The sequence below is a fragment of the Corvus moneduloides genome, chromosome 1 (genome assembly GCF_009650955.1).
Source record: "Corvus moneduloides isolate bCorMon1 chromosome 1, bCorMon1.pri, whole genome shotgun sequence".
Lineage (NCBI taxonomy): Eukaryota > Metazoa > Chordata > Aves > Passeriformes > Corvidae > Corvus > Corvus moneduloides.
In genome coordinates this window covers 9,465,296-9,487,855 of record NC_045476.1, presented here as the reverse complement: position 1 = coordinate 9,487,855, position 22,560 = coordinate 9,465,296, and the positions used below count along the sequence as shown (strand labels likewise).

The following is a 22,560-nucleotide window of genomic DNA, read 5'->3' as shown; positions in this document are numbered from 1 at the left end:
CGACTAGAGCTGTGTAGGAACAGACTTGTTCTGATACCTATTTCAGTATCTGCCTCTGACAGGAGAACTTAGCAGTTAGGCAGTGTTGGAGATTAACAACATGATTCTGGGATATTCCCTCTATGTGTTTTTATACTGGGTCTGGCTGGGAAGGAGTCAGCTTTCCTCCCCGCAGTCCCTGTGCTGCTGTGGTTGGCATTTGTGACCAAAGCACTGTTGAGGACACACCAGTTTGTTTTGGCTGCTGCTGAGCAGAGCTTGCAGAATGTCAAGGTTTCCCTCTTCCCTTCACCCTCACTCAAAAAAAATAAGGCTGTGGGTAGGCAAGAGGCTGAGAAGGGGACACAGCCGAGGCCGTGGACACAAACTGGTCAAAGGCTTACTCCACACCTACAATGTCCTGTTCAGCAATTAGAGCTCAGGGAAAGGGGGAGGGCAGGGGCTTCTGAACCTACCTCACTTCATCTCACCCAGCATTAGGGAGCTTAGGAAGTGAACCACTGATGTGTGACAGATTCCCATTCCCTATTCTTGGAATGGCCCCATAAGGTTCTGTTTCAAAGCAGGCTAATGCCCTGCTTGGCACTGATCACTTGTGCATTCTCTGCTTCGATACAGAGACATTTCATGTGCTGCATCTTTTTTAGTTCCCTTGCTTTTTGTGCAGAGGATTTCCAAATATCTGAGTTGCTTTGGAAAGCAAAGAAAGAATCTCTAATACTGAAAAGAATGTGTAGACAGAGGTTATTTCATGTTCTGAAAGTCCAAGTAACCATGACTGTCCTTGAAGGAGAAGGGCCACATTCCCCACCCCATTTTTCTAATGCAGGTAGTGTTAGGATCAAATACGATTGGTAAGATTGGAAGCTTTGAGAACTAACAAGGAAGAGCAGAGGCTCTTCAGCAGAGGCTGTACTTTTGCTGTGGGCTTTGGATGTGTCAGAAACAGAGCAAGAAACAGTTGCCAGAAAGTACCACAGAGTGACTTTCAAGGTTCTGTTACAGGAGGCACTGGAACAGTACCAGATGTTTACCTGCAGACATTAATGTGTCAGCTGAGAGGCTGTGGGGTGGCAGGTGCTCTTTACAGATGATGCAGAGGAAACATTTATGGGCTTGAATATACTGGAGATTCATACTCACAGATTGAGTGTTCATTCCAGTCATTCATCTGAGCTGGGGTTTTCCCTGCCTCCAGGTTATTGTAAATCAAAATTCAGTTCAAACTAAGTATTTTTCATGCAATTCAGTACTTTGTACCAAAAAAAGCAGGTATTCAGAAAATCACTGTCACTGAAGTTGTATTTAGAAATCACAGATGCATGCTTCAACTTGAAGCCACAGAGGGGACTCATTTGTGTTTGATACGCTGTGCCTTTATAAAGAGTGACCACCGGTGTAGTTAAATGAAACTTCTGGTGAGAACAACTGAGAGAATATTTGCCTTGGTACAAATACTGTTCATTTGGTTTAATTTCAGTCTTTCTGATTTAAATTAGTTTTGTTTATTTGGACGCAACACAGTTGGGTTAAAGCTATTCAAAGAATACTTGTGAATGTTCTAATTATTTAAGGATAGGTTCTGGTTAGTGTAATTACTGAAATACAATATTCTTTCTTGAGCTATAACAGTTGTTGATTTATTCTTTTTTAGGCTTCCAGTGAAAAAGACTTGACTATACCAAAGACTATTTCAGACCTTCCCCCTCTTTCAAGCAGTTTAATGGCTGTAATTATGAAGTCAGTTAATGTCGTCAGGTAAATGTTTGTATATTTATTTGTCCAAGGTTGTTGCTAATATAGAACAGCTTATATGTTGCCAATAAAATTTTAATTTCTAAATTCAAATATATTTTGAAGAACTAGTTGCTTTCTAAATTTTATCTGGACTATTTCATAATCCCTTCTTCTTGACATATTGCCTTGTAGGTATTGATTGCTGGCGTTGAGTCCATTTTTTTAAACAAGAGTGCTTCTTATTTACAAGACTGTTAATCATGATGAGTTTTTTAATCATACTTCTTGTCTTGCTTCTTTCATAAGATACTTATAAAGCTGAGTCCCCTCAATACAGAGATATTAAGATGAGATAAAATATCTGCCAGAAATAGAATTAATCCTTTAGTTGAACATTTACAACGAGGTGACATCTACCTATGGCTGTATTAAAGTCACAACATTCAAAATAGAAAGTATCTGAGTGCTAAAAGCCTCCAAAAGTGAGCTTATGTTATTTAAGACTTAAACTGGGGAGGGAGAGGGTTATTTGCTATATTCATTGGGGGCCCTGAACATCTTCTAAAATTCTCACAACTGAATTTCATTTTGCTTAGTTTGTTCATATTCAATTTTTCTTTGCATGACTGTACACACTAGACTTGTTTTAAATGATAAAGGGTCTTAGGAGTCCTATCATTCTCCGACTTACCACAACTAATTCCTCTTCTTAACTTCCTCATCTGACAGGCACTGAATAGCCCTGTCTCTACTGTCATGAGGTGTTTTTTTCTTCTCAATCCTCTAATTCTAGTTGAACTTGAAAAACAAAAGACTCCAGGGAGTCCAGCAACAGTCCAACTAATCCAAATCTTGTTCTTCCATGAGGCAGCAGCTCTCTGTCAAGGTGTTCTCTTTTAGTGAAACAATTATTTTACAAATCTCTTTTCAAAAGAGATGCAAAAAAATCCATTAATTCTTCTGAAACTTTTTCTTGTAGTGATCAAGGTGAATCTTGTCCATTCTTGGTGGAGAAAACTGCAAGTTTGGGCCAAATTGTTTCTGAGTACTTGGGAAAAAAATGTATCTATCTTCTCTTATTGATCTTCTTGGGACAAAGATCCAGGAGATAATTTCCATCTGGTTCTACTGGTGCCTCAGAATTGAGACTACTTTTAAGGCTCTTTTATAAATCTGTATTGATAGGCCATAATCAGAGTCCAGTAGTAAATCATTCAGTATTTCAGAAATCTTTATGTCAACATGAAAGCCTTTGACATTACGAAATCTGATGTGAACTTCTGCTCTGTGAGCTCACAGTTGTCTTGATCTGAGTTCTGCAGCATCTGTTTTATTTTCAGTACTAACCAGTCAGTCTCTAGCACTGAATTTCAATCCCCATAGCAGTGATAATACTGGGAGGCTTGGCACTATCTGTCCAATTGTGTGAGTATCCTTTACTTTAGTAGGGAACTATCTGTATAGGAACCAATTACTTACCTCTAAACCTTATATGTATTTTTAAATAGCTTATTGTTCTGTTCTATTTTATCTTTGCCTGCAGGCTCATGTGACCCTTTTTCAGAGGGAGATGGGGAAAGGCAGCTGCAGTGAGTCTTGTTACAGGTTAATGAAATTCCAGTGTTCCCTCACGGAGGTTAAGAGTGTGCTTAGTGACCCAAACAATGATAACAATGAAGTCAGGACTCCGATCCCAGTACTGTCCGTTAGCAATTTAAGAGCAATGTAAAATGGAATCAGCGTTTGGTCACATTAGTCTGCAATGATACAATGAAACTGATGCAATACATGAGCAACTTCATAATGCTTATTTCTAGAGCTAAAGATTTTTCATCTTTCTCAGCTCTTAGAAGCAATATTTGAATTTCTGCAAAGCGTTTTTACTGAACTAGTTGTCAACTGCATGTTCCATTTTGATATCTTAGCACAATAAAAGCCTGAAGAACAATTGAGGTCAGAATTGGCTATGCATGATGTTCAGTTTTCATAACAGATAATAATATTGCTAAAGGTATTTTGATATGTATTAGAGAAAGTTACTGTAACATTGCTGCTCTCAGTTTCCCCTTTAGTTCTTCACAGAGCATTTAGCTCTGTGCTCTGAGGAGTATGAGGATTATGGATCTCTTTCATCTCCTGTTTTATCCCTCTTGCTTTTTTATTTGTCTCTGATTTTGAGAATTTCTCCTGAGTTAAATTGGTTTTTTTACCACAAACACTAATGACGAGTTACTTTTTCCATTCCATAAGTATTGACTTATTCCCTGCTACAGTTTAGTTTGGTTGCTGGGCCCCATCTGTGACTCTCTTATTTCATTTTTCTTAACTTGATATATATCCCAAAACACCACTAGAATTTGCTGGTAGTACTTTCTTGCTAGAAGTGACAAAATCTCTTAAGATACTTATTGAGTTAGTATTTTACAAGGAGTTGCTGTCATGGTTCCGTTATTCTGTCCATAGTTTCAATAACTAAAATGTTGTTTGGAAGTGTTCCAGGGCATGTTTAGTTAAAAATGATCTTCACTGGGTTGTAATTGTAAAACCATCTATTTTAATATTTATGAGGAACACATTTAAGGTCAAAATGTTAATTAGCATGAGTAGGTACTAGCAAACCAATGTAGTCATAGAACATATTTTTTCAAACTTCGGTAGAAATTCAAGTTAGAAATTTCAGTACAAATTCTGTGAGTTAAATTCCAGTAGAACCAGTAGTTTTTTCATGGATTGACTTTCTAAAATACTACCACAAGCTCTTCATTCACTTAACAGCAACTTTTTCTGTTTGCAGACTTCTTTATTTACTTGCCAAGCAATTTACCATTCTGCTAACTCTGATATTCTCAGTTCCAGAGGCAGCACAGAGTCTTCAGTTACCCAATCACCACTGCTTTGTCCTGCATGGTCTTTGAAGCTGTGGTGGCAGGGTAACATAATTACAGACATGTTCTGTTTGGTTCTGTTTGGTTCTATTTTGAAGGAAATATGGTTTATAGCAGTTTTTTGCTTTATTTTTTCCTTAGGTCAATTTTAAATGAATTAATGGAGTGCATTCTCTCTGAAGAAATTGAAGGGATTTTTAGTCTAACAGCTACTGTCTGCATTGTGATTATAATTAAAGGTCAGTCAAAACATTTTTGTCCTTTTTCCTTCCTTCTTTTCATGTACTGCATTGAAATACACTGTAGTTAATCCAGGACAGTGAAAATCCAATTTAATATCTAATCTTCCATTAAGCAATCTTTTATGTTTAAAGTTATTCTATTAAGATATGGAAGGGTGGGGTTGGTTTTTTGATAAATTATTGGTTTTGTCCAACATTTCAACTCACCTTATTTCAAATAGGTAAGCACAAAACTTTCATTCTAAAGGATATTGCACCTGCCATTCAAAGGAAACTGATAACATGCAAGGATGCTGGCACAGGAGAATCCAGCAGCACTGAAAGGTGAGTGTGCTGTGGGAAATGAACACTAAGCTCTCCTATCCCCTCTCTGCAATAATTGGCTCTGTTTTCTACTTACATAATACTTTTAGAGCATTCTGAGTGATTGATTGCAAGGTTTAAAATACTGGGGAAGAAAAGGGGGAGGTATTGAGCCCAGCACAGTATTAAATTTCCTGCCCTTATATCTGCTGTGATTGCAATCTTTACATATTTAGCTTGGGGGTTTTTTCATTTAATTTGAATGTGTTATCACTTGATCCTGCATATTACAGGATTCACTTCTGAAATCCAGGTCTGTTTGCAGCAGGGGTAGAACAAAGCAAATGGTCCAGTTACTATTGTTAGTAGATTTTTCTCCCACACTTTGGCATTGGGCATATTAATCCAAAACTATGCGGACAGTAAAAAATTAACTGAATATAACGACTTTGAGACCTTTCCACAGGTGATTTTATTTTGCTCTTTTCGTTGGGGGGGATTTCAATTGTTGTATCTAGTGTGTCTTTTGTGATAAGTTCTTTAAAAGTGATTGGCTGCATTGTATTTGCCATCATTTATCTCAGGCCTGCCTAAGATAGAGAATCATGATGAATGCTTTAGCCTTAAGTGTGTCAAGCTTGCTTAAGTCTTAAAATTTGTGAACATCTGATTTCTGCCTAGTTACTGAACTGCCCATGGAATCAGAAAGTGTGCAAAGGAGACATTATAAGCATAAATACAGAATGTGAAGAAAGCAGACTATGGTTATGGACATGAATCCAAAATTACTGAGAAAATTCGTAATGCACCCTAGTGGCCTGAACATGCAGAGGCCCTTGCAGTCTTTCATTCTTGAAACTGATGATCCTTACTATTCAGTCAAACAATGAATGTAGAGTAGACAGACTTTAAAATAAAAAAAACCCCAAAACCAAAGATTCCCAAACAAGCCAAAAAGCCCAGCTTCATTTACTCAATAGTTTCTTGCATGGCTCTCCCAGCCTGAGAACACTTCCCCAGTGTGCTCTTCTGGTGGATCCCTGGCCTGAGGCACATGGTTCTCTGGCATTTTAGTGACTTGACAGAGATGTTTGGTGGCTGAGCTGTGACTCCATCCAGAGGATGGTGGCCTGGGGTCCCTTCCACTACCTGAAAGAGGTCTACAGGAAAGTGGGAGAGTTGCTTGGCTGTCAATAAATTCTCCTTTAGTCAGGACTTAGCTTAGAAACAAAATCAAACACAAATAAACAAAAGCCCATTCTTTTTCCCATGAAATCATTTAACATTGGGTTGCCAAGTGTCCTACTAGAATATTTTTAACAACAATAATAATTATCTGGAAAAGAAAGAGCGGCAGGGTATTGTGTTTCAGTTTGCACTTCTTTTAATCAAGACAGTAGCAAATGCTGTGAAATTAAAGTGAATCTTAACATGATTAAATAAATAGGCACATTAAAGTGAATAATTGCTGCCACTTGAGAGCACTACTGACTATAAATTTCAGTGAGAACACAGATAATTGCTTTATGAATCTATATGATCGTCTCTGCCCAGTGAACTGGGACAAATCAACCGACATGTTGGGGCAGATGAAGAGTATAAGATGCTACACAGTGTTTTAATTTCGTGATATATGAGTGGCTGCCTTTGTATAATACCAACCCAGGAGACAGCTGCAGACAAAATTCAAGGGTTAGTAATATGAATATGATAATGGAAAGATCTTTTATATGAATCAGAATTGTAGTATGATAACAAAGTTCAGAAGCTATCACACAGCTTTGCAGAATTTGGGGGGGATTTGTATTTGTACAGTTATGTTGGGGATTTTTTCTCTCCCGAAGGGTAAAATAATTGATACTGGAAGGAGGTTTGGAGGAAGTTCTGCAGTGATTACATTTTGCATGATAAATTAAAAGTGTTTGCAGTTTCACAGCTAAGAGAGAATGTCAGACTAGGCTGGGCCTCTGGTGGCTTGTGATATGCCATTTGTAGTGCTCTGCTGCTTGTGTGCTAATGTACAGCTAAAATGTGATTATACATGGTCTGAAATGTGCCCTGTTGTTTGTAAACTATTTTATCATCCTACTCCACTTACCAAACACCAAATTTTAGTTATGGTATGCTGCAAGCTAGATCTCTGGTCATTAATTTGAAGACGGTCCTCTAACACACAGTGCTGTGCTGCTGCTTGCTAAAATATATTACTGGGTTTTAACTCATGCTTAATAATATTATTTTTTGCTTCTGAATGCATTATCTCCTAATAACTCCTTGAGGGATTATTTTATTTAATACCCAGGTATACCAGGAAATGGTGACATTCTTTAATTTCCCAAGAGACTTGGCATTCTGTGCCAGCATCTTAACTTCAGACTTAGGTGTAATCTATTACACATTAGCAGTGAAAGAAAAAGTAAAAGTAAAAAAGCTGTCTGATGTGGTAATTAAAGTGCTGCCCTTATGCAAGGAATTGTTGCACTAATTCAGAAGCAAAACTTTTCACTGCAGTTTACTCTTCCCTCTTCAGCTGGGTTAGTGGTGTCAGATGGTCCTATGGGTCTGTATTTTAAAAATGCTGTTCAGTGCATTTAAAAATTCTGGACAACATCCTGTATATTGAGAGAATTTCCTCAAGAGTAATGGCACACACATTAGTTCAGTTTATAAAATGCAAATATTTATGCCTAACAAAAAAATGCAGATAAAGCTGTCAGTGCAGTCATTTGGAGGCTACAGAAAAATGTCTCATGTTCTGTAAAATCTAATGTGCTATAGGATAATAACTTTTACTTAATACTGTGTATTTACTTTAATTAGCATTCTGATATATGAAAATTAGAATTCAAATTTAGCTAATGGATGTGCTGAAAGATATTTCTTTAGTACTGTCATTTACCTAGGTCCCAAATTCTTAATTGCACTCTCATTGCATCTGTAAATAATGGCTCTTGAATTGTTTTGGTATATAACTGTGCGTATGATTTCTCTGTCACCCATCTTTAAGTTCCCTAGAAAGGTACTTGGTAAAACTGATTTCAGCTTGTCTCTTTGGAGGAGCACAGTTGTCCCAATTGATGGCTTGTTGCCCAATGTGCCAGTGGTCCCACATTACAAATCTATCATTAGCCTTAAACTAATAAAATGAATAAAACTAAAATAAAATTTATACAAAGCAGCATTATGCCTAAACCCACAGAACTTAACTAATTATCCTAATTCTGTAGTACCTTACACCACCACCTTACTTTGATACTGGAGTTTCCTCCTGGCTTAAAGGCTGTAGCACTGTAGAGAGGAGCATGCCATTAGAGATTAGAGTCAGAATGAGACTAGGAGGAGTGTGATGGCAGCTGGAGGAGGCAGCTGCTAATAACGATAAGATAGAAAGCTCAGGCTTGGAAAAAAGTTGCCACAGGTGAGAAGAAAAATTATAAAGACTGAGGGAGAAATGAAGAAAGTAAAAGAATGAAAAGTGGTCTTAGAATGAATTATCCATAAAGGATTTCACTGTGTTTGAACAAAAGAGTAACTATGCTGTGCAGAAAACGAGTGAGTTCTTTAACTAGATGATGAAATATTAGAAAATGTGCTTTAATTGACATAGTAATTTAAACTAGCTTTTGCTGTTGGTTATTCTAGAGACAGAGGTGATCAGCAGAAAAATGGAAAAGTTGAAAGAAAAAGGATCCAGCTATTTCAAAAGTAATTTGTAAAGGCATTTTTAATAAACTAATATGGACTAACTGGTCAAAGCAATCATGTGGTAGCTGTACTCTGAGAATCAAATAGTTGAGGGTTGATTTGGCATTTAGCATTTCTAATTCTGTTATGCGTTGTTTTATGTCATTTCAGATTCCTGTATGAATCATCTCTGAAGATTTTGGATGAGTTTTTGAATCCTTGACCACACAGAAGCTTTTGTTGTGAAAATTGAAGGAAGATGTCTTGCTTTTTAAATAACTTATCAACTTATCTTTTAAACTTTGGAATTGTTTAAGATTGCTTTCTGTTACTCTGTACATTTAAAGCAAGGGAAATGTATAAAAGCGTGTATAGAAATTATGCAATAGTAAAGATTTTGTAACAGGTGCAAAGGGGTTATTCTGTATAAAAATGTCTTCTTGGGGGGGTGTGTAAAAGCAGTATTTTTGTATCTTTGTTTTTGTAAAACAAATAATTTTATCATAGATAATCTGAGGTCTCGTGTAACTTCAGTCTTTGGGAGGACCTAGAGCATATTCCCAGGGGTTATGGAAATTAATATTGTTTTGAGACACGTGAGGAACAAAATGGTGATTGGGAATAGCCATCATGGCTTTACCAGGGGCAAACTCTGCCTAACCAGCCTGATTCCCCTCCCTTTTGTAGAAGAAGAGAGAGCAGAGTGTCCTGTTTCCTGTCCTTGGCAAAGACTTTTACACAGTCTTACACAGTATCCTTACAGCCAGACTGGAGAGGGATGGGATGGATGGGTAGACTTGGAAGGTGAGAGGGAAACTGGCTGGACCATCAGACTGGAAGAATAATCTGCTATAGGGTGAGGTTGCCAGCTGTGGCTGTGGCACTGCTGAGGGCAGGCCCTGTGGCCAGGGCTGGTTGGTGACAGGGTGAGCAGCAGCCTCAGACTGATGGCAGATGACACCACCTGGGAGCCACAGCTGACACCGAGGGGCAACTCCTGATGTTCAGCAAAGAGCTGCTCCCGATGGACAAATCCTGCACCCACACAGGCACCTGCACGAGGGCGGCTTCTTGCTGCCTGCAGGAGGATAAAGGAAAGACTTTCCCCAGAGATGCACCTGGAGGAGAATATGAGGCTACAGAAACAACTTGAGCAAGAGAATTTCTTGTTGGACATGAAAACCATTATGAGAGTGAATTGGAAGTGGAAATGGAACTGGAACAGGTTGCTCAGAAAGGCTGTGGAATACTCATCCTTGGAGATGAGCAGAACTTGGCTGACAAAGAGGGCTCTGACCATCCGTCATGTCACAGCTTTGGAGTTAGCCCTGCTGAGGACTGGACCAGATTCTCCCCTGACCTTCCTCATAATTTGAATATTCAGGTGATTCAGTACCCAGTACACTGGGGGGAAATGCCTTAAACATATTTATATATTTATATGAATATATTTATATATTACTCAACATAGACTCAAGTAATATATAAATTGGTTTATATTTAGCTATTTTAAAAATTTATAGCTATTTTGGTAAGTTAATACTAATGATGCAGATAATGCAGGCATCTAAACCACTTATTTAATTTTCTTCGTGCAACCAGATGCTCTCCTAGGAGTAATAGAATGCTGATTGCACAATGTTATTTTGCCTTAATGGAGATACCTGTAGCTTACCTATCTGAGCTCATGGTGTGGTTCAAGCCCAGCCAGCAGCCAGGCTGCTCCCTCACTGCCTCCACCCCTCTGATATAGGGGAAGGACTGGAAGAGTAAAAGTCAAAAAGAATCAGTTTAATAATTAAGAAAAAATAATAGTACTTTTTCAAATTGTAAGGAAAAGAGGAAAAAAGAGGGAAATAAAACCACCCAGCCAGTCCCTGAGTAGTGCCCTCCCCACAACCGCCCTTCCAGTTTATTGCTGAGCATGGTGCCATATGGTGTGAGACATCCCTTTAGTCTCTTGGGGTCTCCTGTCCCAACTCTGTCCCCTCCCCACTGCTGATGCACTCCCAGCTTCCTTAGGGGTGGGGTGAGAAGCAGAGAGGCCTTGATGCTGTGTAAGCCCTCCTCAGCAATAGCTAAAACATCCCTGTGTTATCAGCACTGTCTCCAGCACAAATCCAAAATACAGCCCCATACCAGCTGCTGTGAAGGAATTTATCTCAGCCAGAACCACAGCTTCTGATGCTTTAGTTTTTGTTTTGGTTTAGGAGATTGTCTTGGGGTGGAACAGAGATTTAATAGGAATCTCCAGAAAACAATTCAGCCACAGACCGAAGTTGCATCCTCCAGCTTAGACCTGGACCTGGATATGTAGCACTTGGTTATCTACAATTAAGTGAAGTGATTCTCAGGGTGGGCCTATGCAAATGGCTATTGAGTCTCCAGTATCACTGAGTGGGCACTGGCACTGAAGTGAACCAATTTGGCCAAATTAAGACAGACTCTTCATTCTTGATTGAGATTTGTGCAAAGCTGTACCTCCCGTCTGTCTAAACAAGCATCTACTCTGCTGGTTTTCTTTCCGTGGTAAGAGACTGTAAGGTTTTTTTCAAGCTACCTGCTCTGTCAGTGCAAACATCAGACCCGTACTTGTCGTTGGTATGTAAAACTTCCCAACTGGGTTAAAGCTGCTTAACTGGAATGTTGACATTTAAGAGCAATGCAGTTCTTAATAAACAACTGGCAAGCTTTGCAACAGGATAGTCAGTGTGTGCATGGATTCATGAGTTCCAGATTTACCTCATCCACAACAGTGGCCTCACTAAAAGAACTAATGCTGCCCCAGCAGGTAGCTGTAGATCTGCCAACTGTTTATCTATCAACATCTTTATAAAAACTGTGTTCTTTGGCCTTCGTTCTTCTACATCTGTTAACAGGCAGGTGTTCCGGTAATGACCTTTTAAATCTTCTGATTATACAAATTACTCAATGAATATGTAAATAAGTTTTTTCTGCTTCTCAGTCTCTCAGTATTTGCTCATATCATTAGATTAGAAAAGAATCCAAATTTACTGCCTTTTTTCCTCAGTGTATAATTTTGCTTTCAGTTTTCATGGAATTCACGTACAGATGAAATATCCCTGCACCTTAAAGAAATAAAGGTCATTTCATCAACATCAGAAATATGTGGATTTCCTTTGAAGAACTCAGAGGTGATACTGGTAGGAGGGGTAAAAAATTTAAAGATAAACCTTTGTCCGTCCTCCTGGTGGCTGGTACTCAAGTGGTTCTCAAGAGTGTTTGAAATCATTTTCTGTTAGTCCTGCAACTGGTGAACATATTTCAGCTCAGTTTCTAGTCCAGCTTTACTAAACTACTCTGCCATGAAAAAACATTGGCTTTCTGCAACAAAAATAATGGTGTAGTTGGGATTCCTTGAGCCAGGGTTTGTTAGCGCTTTCTCCTTAGACCTTTGTGGCAAATTTCACAGTTTCAGAGGAGTTTTATGTTTCACTTGCTGTTCTCATTGCAAACTTTATTCTTGCAAAATTTTAGATCTACATTTTCCTTCTGTTTGGAAGATAAATAGGATGTTTCTTAAGCTGTTATCTTTTGTAAACCTGTGAAGCAGATTTGTTTCATGTTATTCATCAAAAGTGCTGTTGGGAAAGAGGTGTTGTTCTCTGGGTGTGTTTGAAAACTTCCCATAATCTTAAAACAGACCCTTTGAGATCTGTTCAGCTTTTTGAAGAAGTTGGACCTGACTTTGATTAATAAAAGTGCTTGGAAAGTGAGTAAGAAAACACCAGTCTGTGATAATCCTTTGGGCAACTGGCACAGGCAGGTGCTGGTGATGAAGAGCCACCTGCAGAATAAATGTTCTGGTCACAGTTGTACCTATGAGTGGCATGTCTGGAGCTCTTCCCTTTGTGCATATGCATTCAGGATCAATGAGACTGAAGAAAGCAGTAATTCTAAATTATTTTCAGTAATCAATGTTTGTAAGGACTTGGGCCATTTTGTGATGACAGTGGTCGTTTGCTGTGTTGTCTGGATGGGAAACAATGCCCAGCATCTGCCATCTATCACAGCTTCAACTTCGGAGCTAAGGAAAAACCAGGAGAAATTCTCAGGCTTATTCCTTAGCAAATAAATGTCTTCAGATATGGATCCAAGCACACAAACCTTCAGATTAGCCAAGAAAGTTAAAAAAATTCACCTTGCACCTGCGTTTACTCCATGCGAGCTGCAACTCACTTTACATTTAAACTCCCATGTGCTGCTGCTCTCAAGTGCTTTGAGGTCTTCTGACTTTAAGAAGGAAATCAGAGACTAATTTTGACAAAATTTTTCACCTCATTTGCAAGATGCCTAGTGAAGGACACTTCTGATAATAACTGATGTGAAACCATGACACACAGCAGTGAACTTCCCATATTCTTTGCTGATCTGCTCCAGTGTCTTGCAAACCAAGACCACTGCACAATGTCCAGCTGTGCCTGTGCCAGGAGCTCCTGTCATGGCAGCTGCCCATTTCTGAGAGAAGGGCGTGGCTTAGTACTGGCACCTTGACAAGCAGCTGGCCAAGGGAAGCTTTCAGGAACAGCTACAGAACTTTTCATGGGTGGCCAGCAGTTCTTCAGGTTCTGATAGGCACAGGTCTTGCCTAATCTGCTTTGGATAAGAATTCTTGGTCCTGGGCTCTGTGTAGCTGCTTGTCTGAGCAGGACCTGATGCACAGCCCCAGGCTTCCAACAGTGGTGTATCTTTAGCTTTCATTTACTCAGCAATCATTGGGAGTTTTTCATTGGGTTAGGGTGTTCAGCATAGATGTGTTCTTGGTCTTCTCTAATCAGAGTCTTTGTCTCTCTCCGGTTATGGTTCTAGCAAAGTTGCAGAAATGATAACACTGAGGAAACTTCATTCTCTGTTGTATCTGTCAGCATTTTTTGAAAACAGTGTGACAGTAGGAGTTCTGTTACTATTACTTTCTTACTGCTCATGACTCTAGTAAGTAGAAGCTGTACCAACCTTTTTCTCTTGTGTCATTCTTTTTAACCAGAGGACCACCTTGTTCTTAGCAAAATAACTTTGTTGTCAAACACGACAATTATTTATTTCATGGTGCTTACATTACCTAAGACTTCACTTTACTAGATTCCTCCTATGTAAAATTCTAGTATTTTATTTTATACTGTCAACTTGTTCCAGTTTCAAATATATGTTCAAACTTCATTAGTTTGAGCTTATTTTTTGTGCTGTCATTAATGAAAACATTAAATAAGATGCTGTTCCAAAATATCATTAGTAATTACTTTTCAGCCTAATCTAGTTCCCTCTTCCGTTCAGTTGGTTCCTTACCCATCTTACTGCACCTACAATAAATCCTTGTCTTGGGTTAATACATTTTTATTATGCTGCAGTAGCAGATGCTGTGCTGTAAAGCCTTACATTTTAAGCAGGTACATTTTAGCAGTTCTTGCTGGAAAGGTACATGAATCCTGTGTGGCCACGTAGAGGACAGAGCCAGCCCAGCCTCCTTTAGAGTTCTTTGCAATGTGCAATGGTGTGTGCTTCTTGCCTTTTGGGCTAATTATTAAAAATTTAGATAACCTGTTTGTGTTAGCTCAACTTTCAGCTGAATAAAGAATATTGATTTGGCTTTTTTTTTTCTTTGACTCCTACTGTAGCCATCCTTACTTACCCACTGCCTAAAATGGTACCTGAGCACCAGCTTCTTAGCGAGAAATTCAGGCTTCATGCACAGACCTTTCTGAAATATTGCCATGGTTATTAAAAATAGGTATTTGCAACTTTATTTTCTCAGGATAGCATCTAAAGGAAAAATACAGCATCTGTAAGAGCCTACAAATTCAATTAGAGCAGTCTAGGACAGCACTTAGAAACAAAACAAAGCAAAACAAAACAAAACTAAAAGTGACTGCTTCCTGTTCTAGTTCTGGCTATTTGAGGACAGTGTGACTGTCCTGCATTGAAGGGAAAGCTCCTTTGGATAGGCTCATTTTACTGATCATACTGCCAAAAGCTGCATCCTTTCTTACACCAGCCTCTATTGGACACTACCAATACGCAGGATAAAGGCATTTACTCTCAGTATTTCCTCAGTTCTGCACAAAGAGAAGTTCTAAGGCTTGTCCTGTATTTAAAAATGGTCCTTCCTGACAAAAATAGTTTCCTTCCTCTCATCTTCCGACCCCTAGATTCCCTCTCATGGGCCAGTCTCTAGGTCTGCAGGACAGTTGTTTTCATGGGGCTGTCCCCTCACAATGTGTAAAACACTTGTTTGCCAGTGCCTGAGCTGGTCGCTGGGCACAGCAGATGAGTTTGCCTTGTGTGCAAGAGCTGCTGGTGAATGGGCAGTGACCACAATAACCTATAATCAAACTCAAGGACAGTAGCAAAAATGTCTGAGATGGACACTGCATGGTGCGCTGTGTCCCAAGAATCTGATTTGTAAATGAAAGAAGTTAAAGGTGGATTTACCATCTTCCAGATCAGATTTTCTTTCCTTTTGTAGGTGTCTCCTATTGTCAGAATTTTAAAAGTTAATGTTATGCTAGGGCTCAAAAAGGATATAAAACCAGTCCATCTGCAATGAAATTGAGAACTGTTTGATGCAAGAAAGAGATCAAATGATCTGATTACAGCCTCCTGGTTCCCTGATTTGATCTACACTGGAATTGACAGCAAACTTTAGCTCCTAAGCCATCCATCACAGGTCAGCCAGCCTCTGGGGGATTCTTATCTTCCCAGTTGAGATCACAGAGCCTTAAACTGCCTGAGTTGCACATAGAGATCAGGGAACCTAGCCTGCAGTTTTTAATTTATCAGTGGATCATGATGCATTGATTGAATGCTTAAAAGCAGGCCTGTTTCAGTGTGATCTAATATTAGAAAGCACTCTGTGCTGTCTGATGAGAGACTCTTCTGGGCAATTAGCACATCTGAACAGGTGCAATGCTTTTGTCTCTGGAAGTAAGTAGACAGTGGAAAAAAAATATGGAACCATTTTATTTGGTTGGGGGTTTTTGTCGGTTTGTTTGGTTTTTTGTTTAATTATAGTGAAAGGGAAGCAAAGAATTGTTTTTTTCACAAACCTGTTGTGAAGACCATTTTTGTCCTTTTGGGTCTCAACCTTCCTGTTGCAGTTTTAGTTTAGGACAGTTTTTCTATCTCTAATGTTATTCATCTGCTAATGAAAGAAAATGTCAGTGACAAGTTTATTTTTGTCTTGGTATTTTTTCTTGTGTTTAATGTAATTCTTGCCAGTAGAATCTTGTGCCTGTACCATTTTTTCATTCCTTTTTTCATTGGCAATCTCGGAGATGAAATGATAGGGTATTAAGTATCCATCACGCAGCTTAGAGCAAGAACCTTGTTCATCTGTCTCTGTGCCTCTTCATCACAGCAGAAGCTCTGTTATACAGAGCAGAAGAGTTTATGGGAAATGCCCAGCCTAGGAGGGAGATTCCCTTGAGAAATAAAGTAGGTGGTTTTGTTTGTTTTTTGGTGTTCCATTGGAACACTCTGAACTACAACAGAGAGCAACAGGAAGGCTTTTAAAGTAGTGATTCAGAACAGAAAAAGAGCATTGTCTCTTCTATTATTCAACTTTTAATACTTTCTTCAAAACCTATGACTGTTCTCAACATAATCTTGTACTTGCAGAGACACATGATGTAATTTCAGTGTAGTCCAAACAATGTTCCTCTCCCCAGCTGTCATTACCATGAACTTTCCCTATCTTTTTTTCTGATCACAGCATACCCTCAAAAAGCGACCTTCCTTTAAAAGAAACACATCATAGGCAATGGCCCAAGCAGTCTTGTACTCTGAGATATCAATGCCTTGAGCAAGACTTTCTAATTTTTTTACCGGAAATTATGTGCTTACTTTATTTTTTTTTAGCTATTCAAAATAACCCATGTCAGTAAGCATTAATTTATAAAACTGCAGTGAAACGGATCTGAGCTCAGTTGCTCTTGCTCCATTCTGAGTTGCTATCAAACATATTGTTCAATTCTACATTTCCTCACAGTGTACCAGGAGGAAAATATCCTCAAGGATACTCCAAGTTTATAGACACACTGCAGCTATAGCAAATATTCTAACCTCTGGGCAATGACCAGGTTTGCTTCTGTGTTTTACAGTAAGCAGGACAACACTTCCTGGATAGAACATAGAGGATCAGCTTACTCCCAAAGCAGATTGTCCTCAGCATCAGGCAGCCAAAGTGAGAGAGAGATGCTGGAGAAAATAATGGAAAAGAGCACAGGTGGCTTCTTGACAGTGTTGTTCCACACTTCCTCTCACCAGCACAGCAAGGGGCTGGAAAATGCAAGATTCTTTGTGCTTTGTGAAACCAGATCCTCCCTCATATGTTTTCAGGATGAGAGGAATGGCCAGGTGAGGTTTAAATTGGATATTAGGATCAATTTCTTCACTGAAAGGATGGTCAAGCATTAGAATAGGTTGCCCAAGGAAGGGATGAAATCACCATCCCTGACAGTGTTCAAAAGATGTGTGGATCTGTCACTTGGGGACATGGTTTACTGGCGAACACAGTGGTGCTGGGTTAACAGTTGGATTCAATGATCTTGGAGGTCTTTTCCAACCTTAAAGATTCAATGATTCTCTGAAACACATAAAAACATGGTTTAAGAACATTTTAGAGCTGAAAAGTCAGGCACTCAAAAGTCAAGTGATACCAAAAAGAAGATGCGCTAGTTTTAATCTCTCCTGTGATTATCTGTCAAATGACACAATATTTTTAATCACATTAAGAGAAGTTACTTATTCCACACAAACTGTTCCCTGTACCTGCTCTATGGATCATGCAAACCCCTTGCTGTTGATGACACAGCAAATGGTCAGTGCTTTTTTTCCCCTTGTGGTTCACCACACAGCTCCACACTGAGCCTGCTGCCTGCTCTTCATACCCAGCTCCTTCTGCAATGGCGTTACTATGGCACTATTCACTGCAGTCCCAGAATTTCACAATGATTCATGTCTCCTTCCAGCTCCCTGTAGGTTTACTTATCATCATCTTACAATGACACTAAGTATCACTAAGGCACAGTGACACTAAGGTAAAAAATTTCCATGAATTTTGGGAACTCTGTTTGTCAGATTGTGCCTCAAGGCACCCATCTCCAGCTGTGGGTGCTCAGCACTTGAACCAGGCTGCAGGTTCCCAAGTCAGGCACAGCAAGTGAGGGAGATGTAACCAGAGCCTCCCCAGTGGCTTCAATCAACTACAGGCCAATTCTTTCAGAATGACAAAGTGCAGTAATCTCATTCATCCTTTAATTGAGCACAAGAGGAGTGGGTATCTCAGGGGATTAGTTACTCGTTGTAAAACCCATTCACCAAGTATCAAGTCTTACAGATTAGCAAAGCTGGATGAAAATAGAATTTTTAAACTGTTTTTGAACTCCCTTCCATTAAAAGAACCTAATTAATTTTAAAAATTGTCTCCCTATTGACATTTCAAATCAATTTTGGTCAATGGTAACCAAATCTAATTATTCATTGCACACCTAAGGGTTTCAAGATGGTTTTGAAGAACAAGAACCTATTATCAAAAAACATTTACAATTGTCTAATCCTTTCATCTCGATATCCCATCGTGGTGTGCTCAGACAGCAAGTTTTTGAGCTGTCCTGAAGACTCTAAATGCATATGAAAATCAGCAGTAATCCAGGTGGTTTTGTTTTGAAATCTGTCTCCAGTGACTACAAAACAGGCAAGCCTGTGTTGAACTGAGGTGACGGTGGGTATTAGCAGGAAATACAGCCTTTCTCAGTCAAAAGGGTGCTCTAGAGCACATCAGTCACCTGTGCTTGTTCTCACAGAGGCCATCCCTCTCCCAGGGAAGCCCAAATTCTCTTATATAGCTTTACACCAGATATAAAGATGTCAGGATGGCCTCAGAGCTGGATTCATCAGTTACTGTATCCCTGCCTCGAGACACCAGGGGTCTGTTCTTCACAGGTTCTGGACATCCATACATTGTTACTCACTTCATTTTACCTTTGCCTTCTCTTCCAACAACTTCACACCAAACACAGCTTCAGCAACCTGTTTCCTGTAGGTATCACCATAAGTGGTATTTGAAAAAGTCAGCTAGAATTTTAGACGAGTCTTAAGCGAATTTGGGTTGAATCCAGACCTGCAAATGCCTACATTGACAGAAGCTGCTTTCTCCAGCATCCCTAGCAAACCAGCAGGAGAGATTATGGAAATTTTCCTCACACATGCACACCGAAGTGGTTGGTCTGGTACCAAGGCTTCCTACAGCCTTGGAAGTCAGCCCTGAGCACTCATACACAGAGATGTTTAGGTCTTCAGTTAATTTAAGTCACATCTCCTGCTATTCTCACTGGTAATTTTCTCTAGCTGCACTTCATCTCTTAGGCCTTGAACATTCCACTTTAGGCTCCTTTCCAGAAACACATAAAAACCATTACCATTCAGTTACAGCACAGGGAATAAAAGACTGGCTCACAGCTTAGCAGACATAACTAAAATCAACCTACTTTTTTTTTTTTTTTTCCCTTTTTTAAACTCTATCCGTTGTGCACTTGCACAGTTCTCTAGGATTTTTCCTTCTGGCTCTGTATTGAACTCCTGTTCCTCAGTGATGCTGAAATATCTAGAGCAAAACTTTTAGTGGGCACCAGAGCAAAGACATTTTCTAATACAATTTTGGAAACAAGAAAAAAAGCTTTAAAATAGCTGAGAACAGCCAGACAACATCATTCTTAGATACAACACAATTGCTATGATATTCATAAAATTAATCACACCTCTATTTTCCATCAAGCAGCCTGATATCTTCTAGATCCCACAAATATCTATTTTCATGCTAAGCTGAATTCAGTATGAATTCATTTAAAAGTTTCTAAGGCTCTGTTAGTTTTACAGACATTAAATGAAAAATTCTGAAAATCGGTAATTTCTGTATCAAATGCTAAAATCCTTTCAAGTACTTTTAGTTACACTATGAAATATTCAACAGTTGAAAAAGAAAGACCACAACCACTGCTGACTTGGACTATACATTTTAACACCAGCTAAAGACTTTTCCCTTTAGGAAATTTCTATTCCTTTGTCCTAAAACTTTGTCCCTGAATTCAGAATACAACCACCAGATTGAAATCTAACTGAGTATTTGTACTGCTATGGAGAGAGTGGTATGACTTTCGCTCTCAGTAATCCAGGCTTCTGAAGAGCTTCTCATGCTTTAAACACTCTTAGTGTCTCAGGCACTGGAGGGCTTTTTAGATGTCTTGCTTATCATTATTGCAAAGTAAAGCCCTTCCTTCTCAATTGGTTTAAAAGATTTAACTATTTTAGTTCTATATTTTTTAAAAATGTGTACATGGAATAAGTTATACATTTCTTCTTATTAAAGGGATCAAATACACAGAGCTATATAACCACACCTGTACTTTTTCAACATACATGAGCAAAAGAAGCTACTTGCTAAGTGTATCGTACAAAATTTCTATTAAACTTTTCTGATAGTTTTTAATACCAAGGGCTATAGGGCTATTTCAGCCTCTGAAATACAGTTGCAATACCCCCCTCACATAATTTGAATATAAATCTTGTGACTTTAGACTTTCCATCAACAATAGTATATATAAATATAACTAAAATATGCCAGGATATGAATGTGTGAACAGTTCTGCAGTCACAGTTTGAGTGTCTCTGCAAGATCACCCTGGAGAGTGTCCAGTGCATGGCAGCTGCCAGAGCAGAGTTTATGACTGCTCACACCAACAACCCGCAAAGTGGCAATTGGAGCTGCTCCTCTTGTAACCATGGCACTCCAAGAGGTGGCTCTAGAGATGGTTTTTCTGACCTCACTTTTCAGAGTCTTGGGAAAGAAGTCCTCAACTCACACACAAGGTGCAGGAGTCTTACTGCTGCTCAAGCAGCTCTTTCTGCCCTCAGAAAAGCATGGTGAAGGTCACACGTGCATCAGAGCCTTCAAAATCTCCCTTTGTGTCTGTAAATACAGGCTTTGAATGTTTTACCTACATCCTCTCAAGCCAGAACATGTAATGACAAAACAGTATAAATTCTGTCTTTTGGGGGCACGGACATAGCACAAGCCTCTCTCTCCCCTTCTCTCTTCTTTCACCCTTAACCTCCGAGTACATCTTAAAGCTCTGCTAAGATATCTAGGTTACTGAATCTGAGACAAACTGCCTGATAGGCATTGTTCCCTGTGGACTTTGGGCCCATTAGCAGGACAAATGATCTGCAATTAACGTGCTCAGAAGTCTTGATTTTGGGGGGGGGGGGGGGGGGGGGTGTGCAGGGGATAGGGAGATGAGAGGAAGAAAGAAAATGAAGAACGTAATTTTAATGCTTCTTTTTTCTCTAACGGCTTGTTTGTCTGTGCAGGTAGAGTGTATTTAGCATAGCTGGAGCTGACCTTTTGTTCAGGCTCTCCTTTATACTTGGACAAACTGACAAATAGCTCTGTGATCTTCAGATGAAACATGCACTTCTACCTGGTACAAATACACAGTTTCTACAATCACACAGTGTAGAGGGATTCCTTATGGAAAAGGGCATATGATACCCCTGGAAAGATTGGACAACCCAGCGTTGCTGAGGAAAAGCTCCTGAACAGGCCCCTGGCTGCAGGCAGGCCTGGAAAGCACCTGGCTGCAGGCAGCTCTGAGAGTCCTTGGCAAGTTATGCACTGGTCGGCTCCCCCACTGATTAGAGGCTGTCTAGAGGGACTGGGCGTGAATCTTTGCAAAAGTAGATATAAGTTGGCCTAGTTGAACAATAAAGGGAGAACGATGCTTAATCATATTGGTGTACGTGTCGTTTATCTGGCCAGCTCTCCGGACTCGGTCCCTAACGCCTGGCACCCGAGCAGGGACTCAAGTGATCGTACTTGCCTAAACGTGGCTTGTTTCGCTTAAATGCGATTTGCCTAAATGCGGCAAGACTCCGAATCATTGCACCGGTGGTGAGGAGCCTGGAGAGCTGGAGCGGGAGTGTCCTGGCAAAAAGCTGAGTGGTGCCGGAGACAGGAGCTCGCGCAGCTGAGCAAGCTCTCGCAGGTAAGACAGCCATGGAGTACGAGGCTGCAACTCGTCTCCTAGCCAGTATCCTCTCTAAGAGAGGCGAGACTGTAAAAGATCGAAATCTCTATGCCCTAATAACGTGGGCTCGGGAACAAGGGTTGTTGAAACGCACTTCGCTTTTGTTCTCAACCGAAGAGTGGTGGGAAGTTGGAAACAGACTATGGGAGTTCACAATTGAGGGCGGAAAGGAAGCTAAAGCTCTTGGATTAACATGGAGAGCTGTGACTAATACCCTCGCAGAAATGAAAGCAGAGAGGAAGGTGTCTGTGGCAGCCATGGAGGCGCTGGGGGGTGACAGCCCCAGAAAAGAAAGAGAGGGGGGTCTCACAGAGCGGCGGCTGGAGGCCAGGGCGGAGTCCAGGGTTGCGCAATTCTTTGGGCTGACCGCAGGTCGACTGATGAAAGGAACAGCAGCACCCGTACGCTCGCTGCGGGAGCTGCTGGACCCAGCGGGGAAGGAAGTTACCCCGCAGAAGCCTGAGAGAGAACTGCAAGCAAAGGCAGAAGCAGAGCCTCCCAACTCTGGCGGCGGGGCGCCGGTGAGCAGAGGAGAAGCAACGGGTCCTAGCTGCCAGCCAAAAACGGCAGCGCGCTACCCTCCTCTGCCGGACAGCGGATCATCGTCCGACT

The 22,560-nt window shown here is 40.1% G+C and overlaps 1 protein-coding gene across 5 annotated transcripts in view; it reads left to right on the top strand.

The window, feature by feature from the left end:
- NCAPG2 (non-SMC condensin II complex subunit G2) overlaps window positions 1-11,802 on the top strand; it is a 47,363-nt gene extending 35,561 nt beyond the window's left edge. For all 5 annotated transcript variants that reach the window (XM_032099335.1, XM_032099327.1, XM_032099318.1 and 2 more), the window contains 4 exons: window positions 1,655-1,758; window positions 4,764-4,861; window positions 5,086-5,188; window positions 9,023-11,802. In XM_032099335.1, the coding sequence (XP_031955226.1) occupies window positions 1,655-1,758; window positions 4,764-4,861; window positions 5,086-5,188; window positions 9,023-9,074 (357 nt within the window). In that variant the 3' untranslated portion in view covers window positions 9,075-11,802. The remainder of the gene's footprint in view (window positions 1-1,654; window positions 1,759-4,763; window positions 4,862-5,085; window positions 5,189-9,022) is intronic.
- Window positions 11,803-22,560: the final 10,758 nt, after the last annotated feature.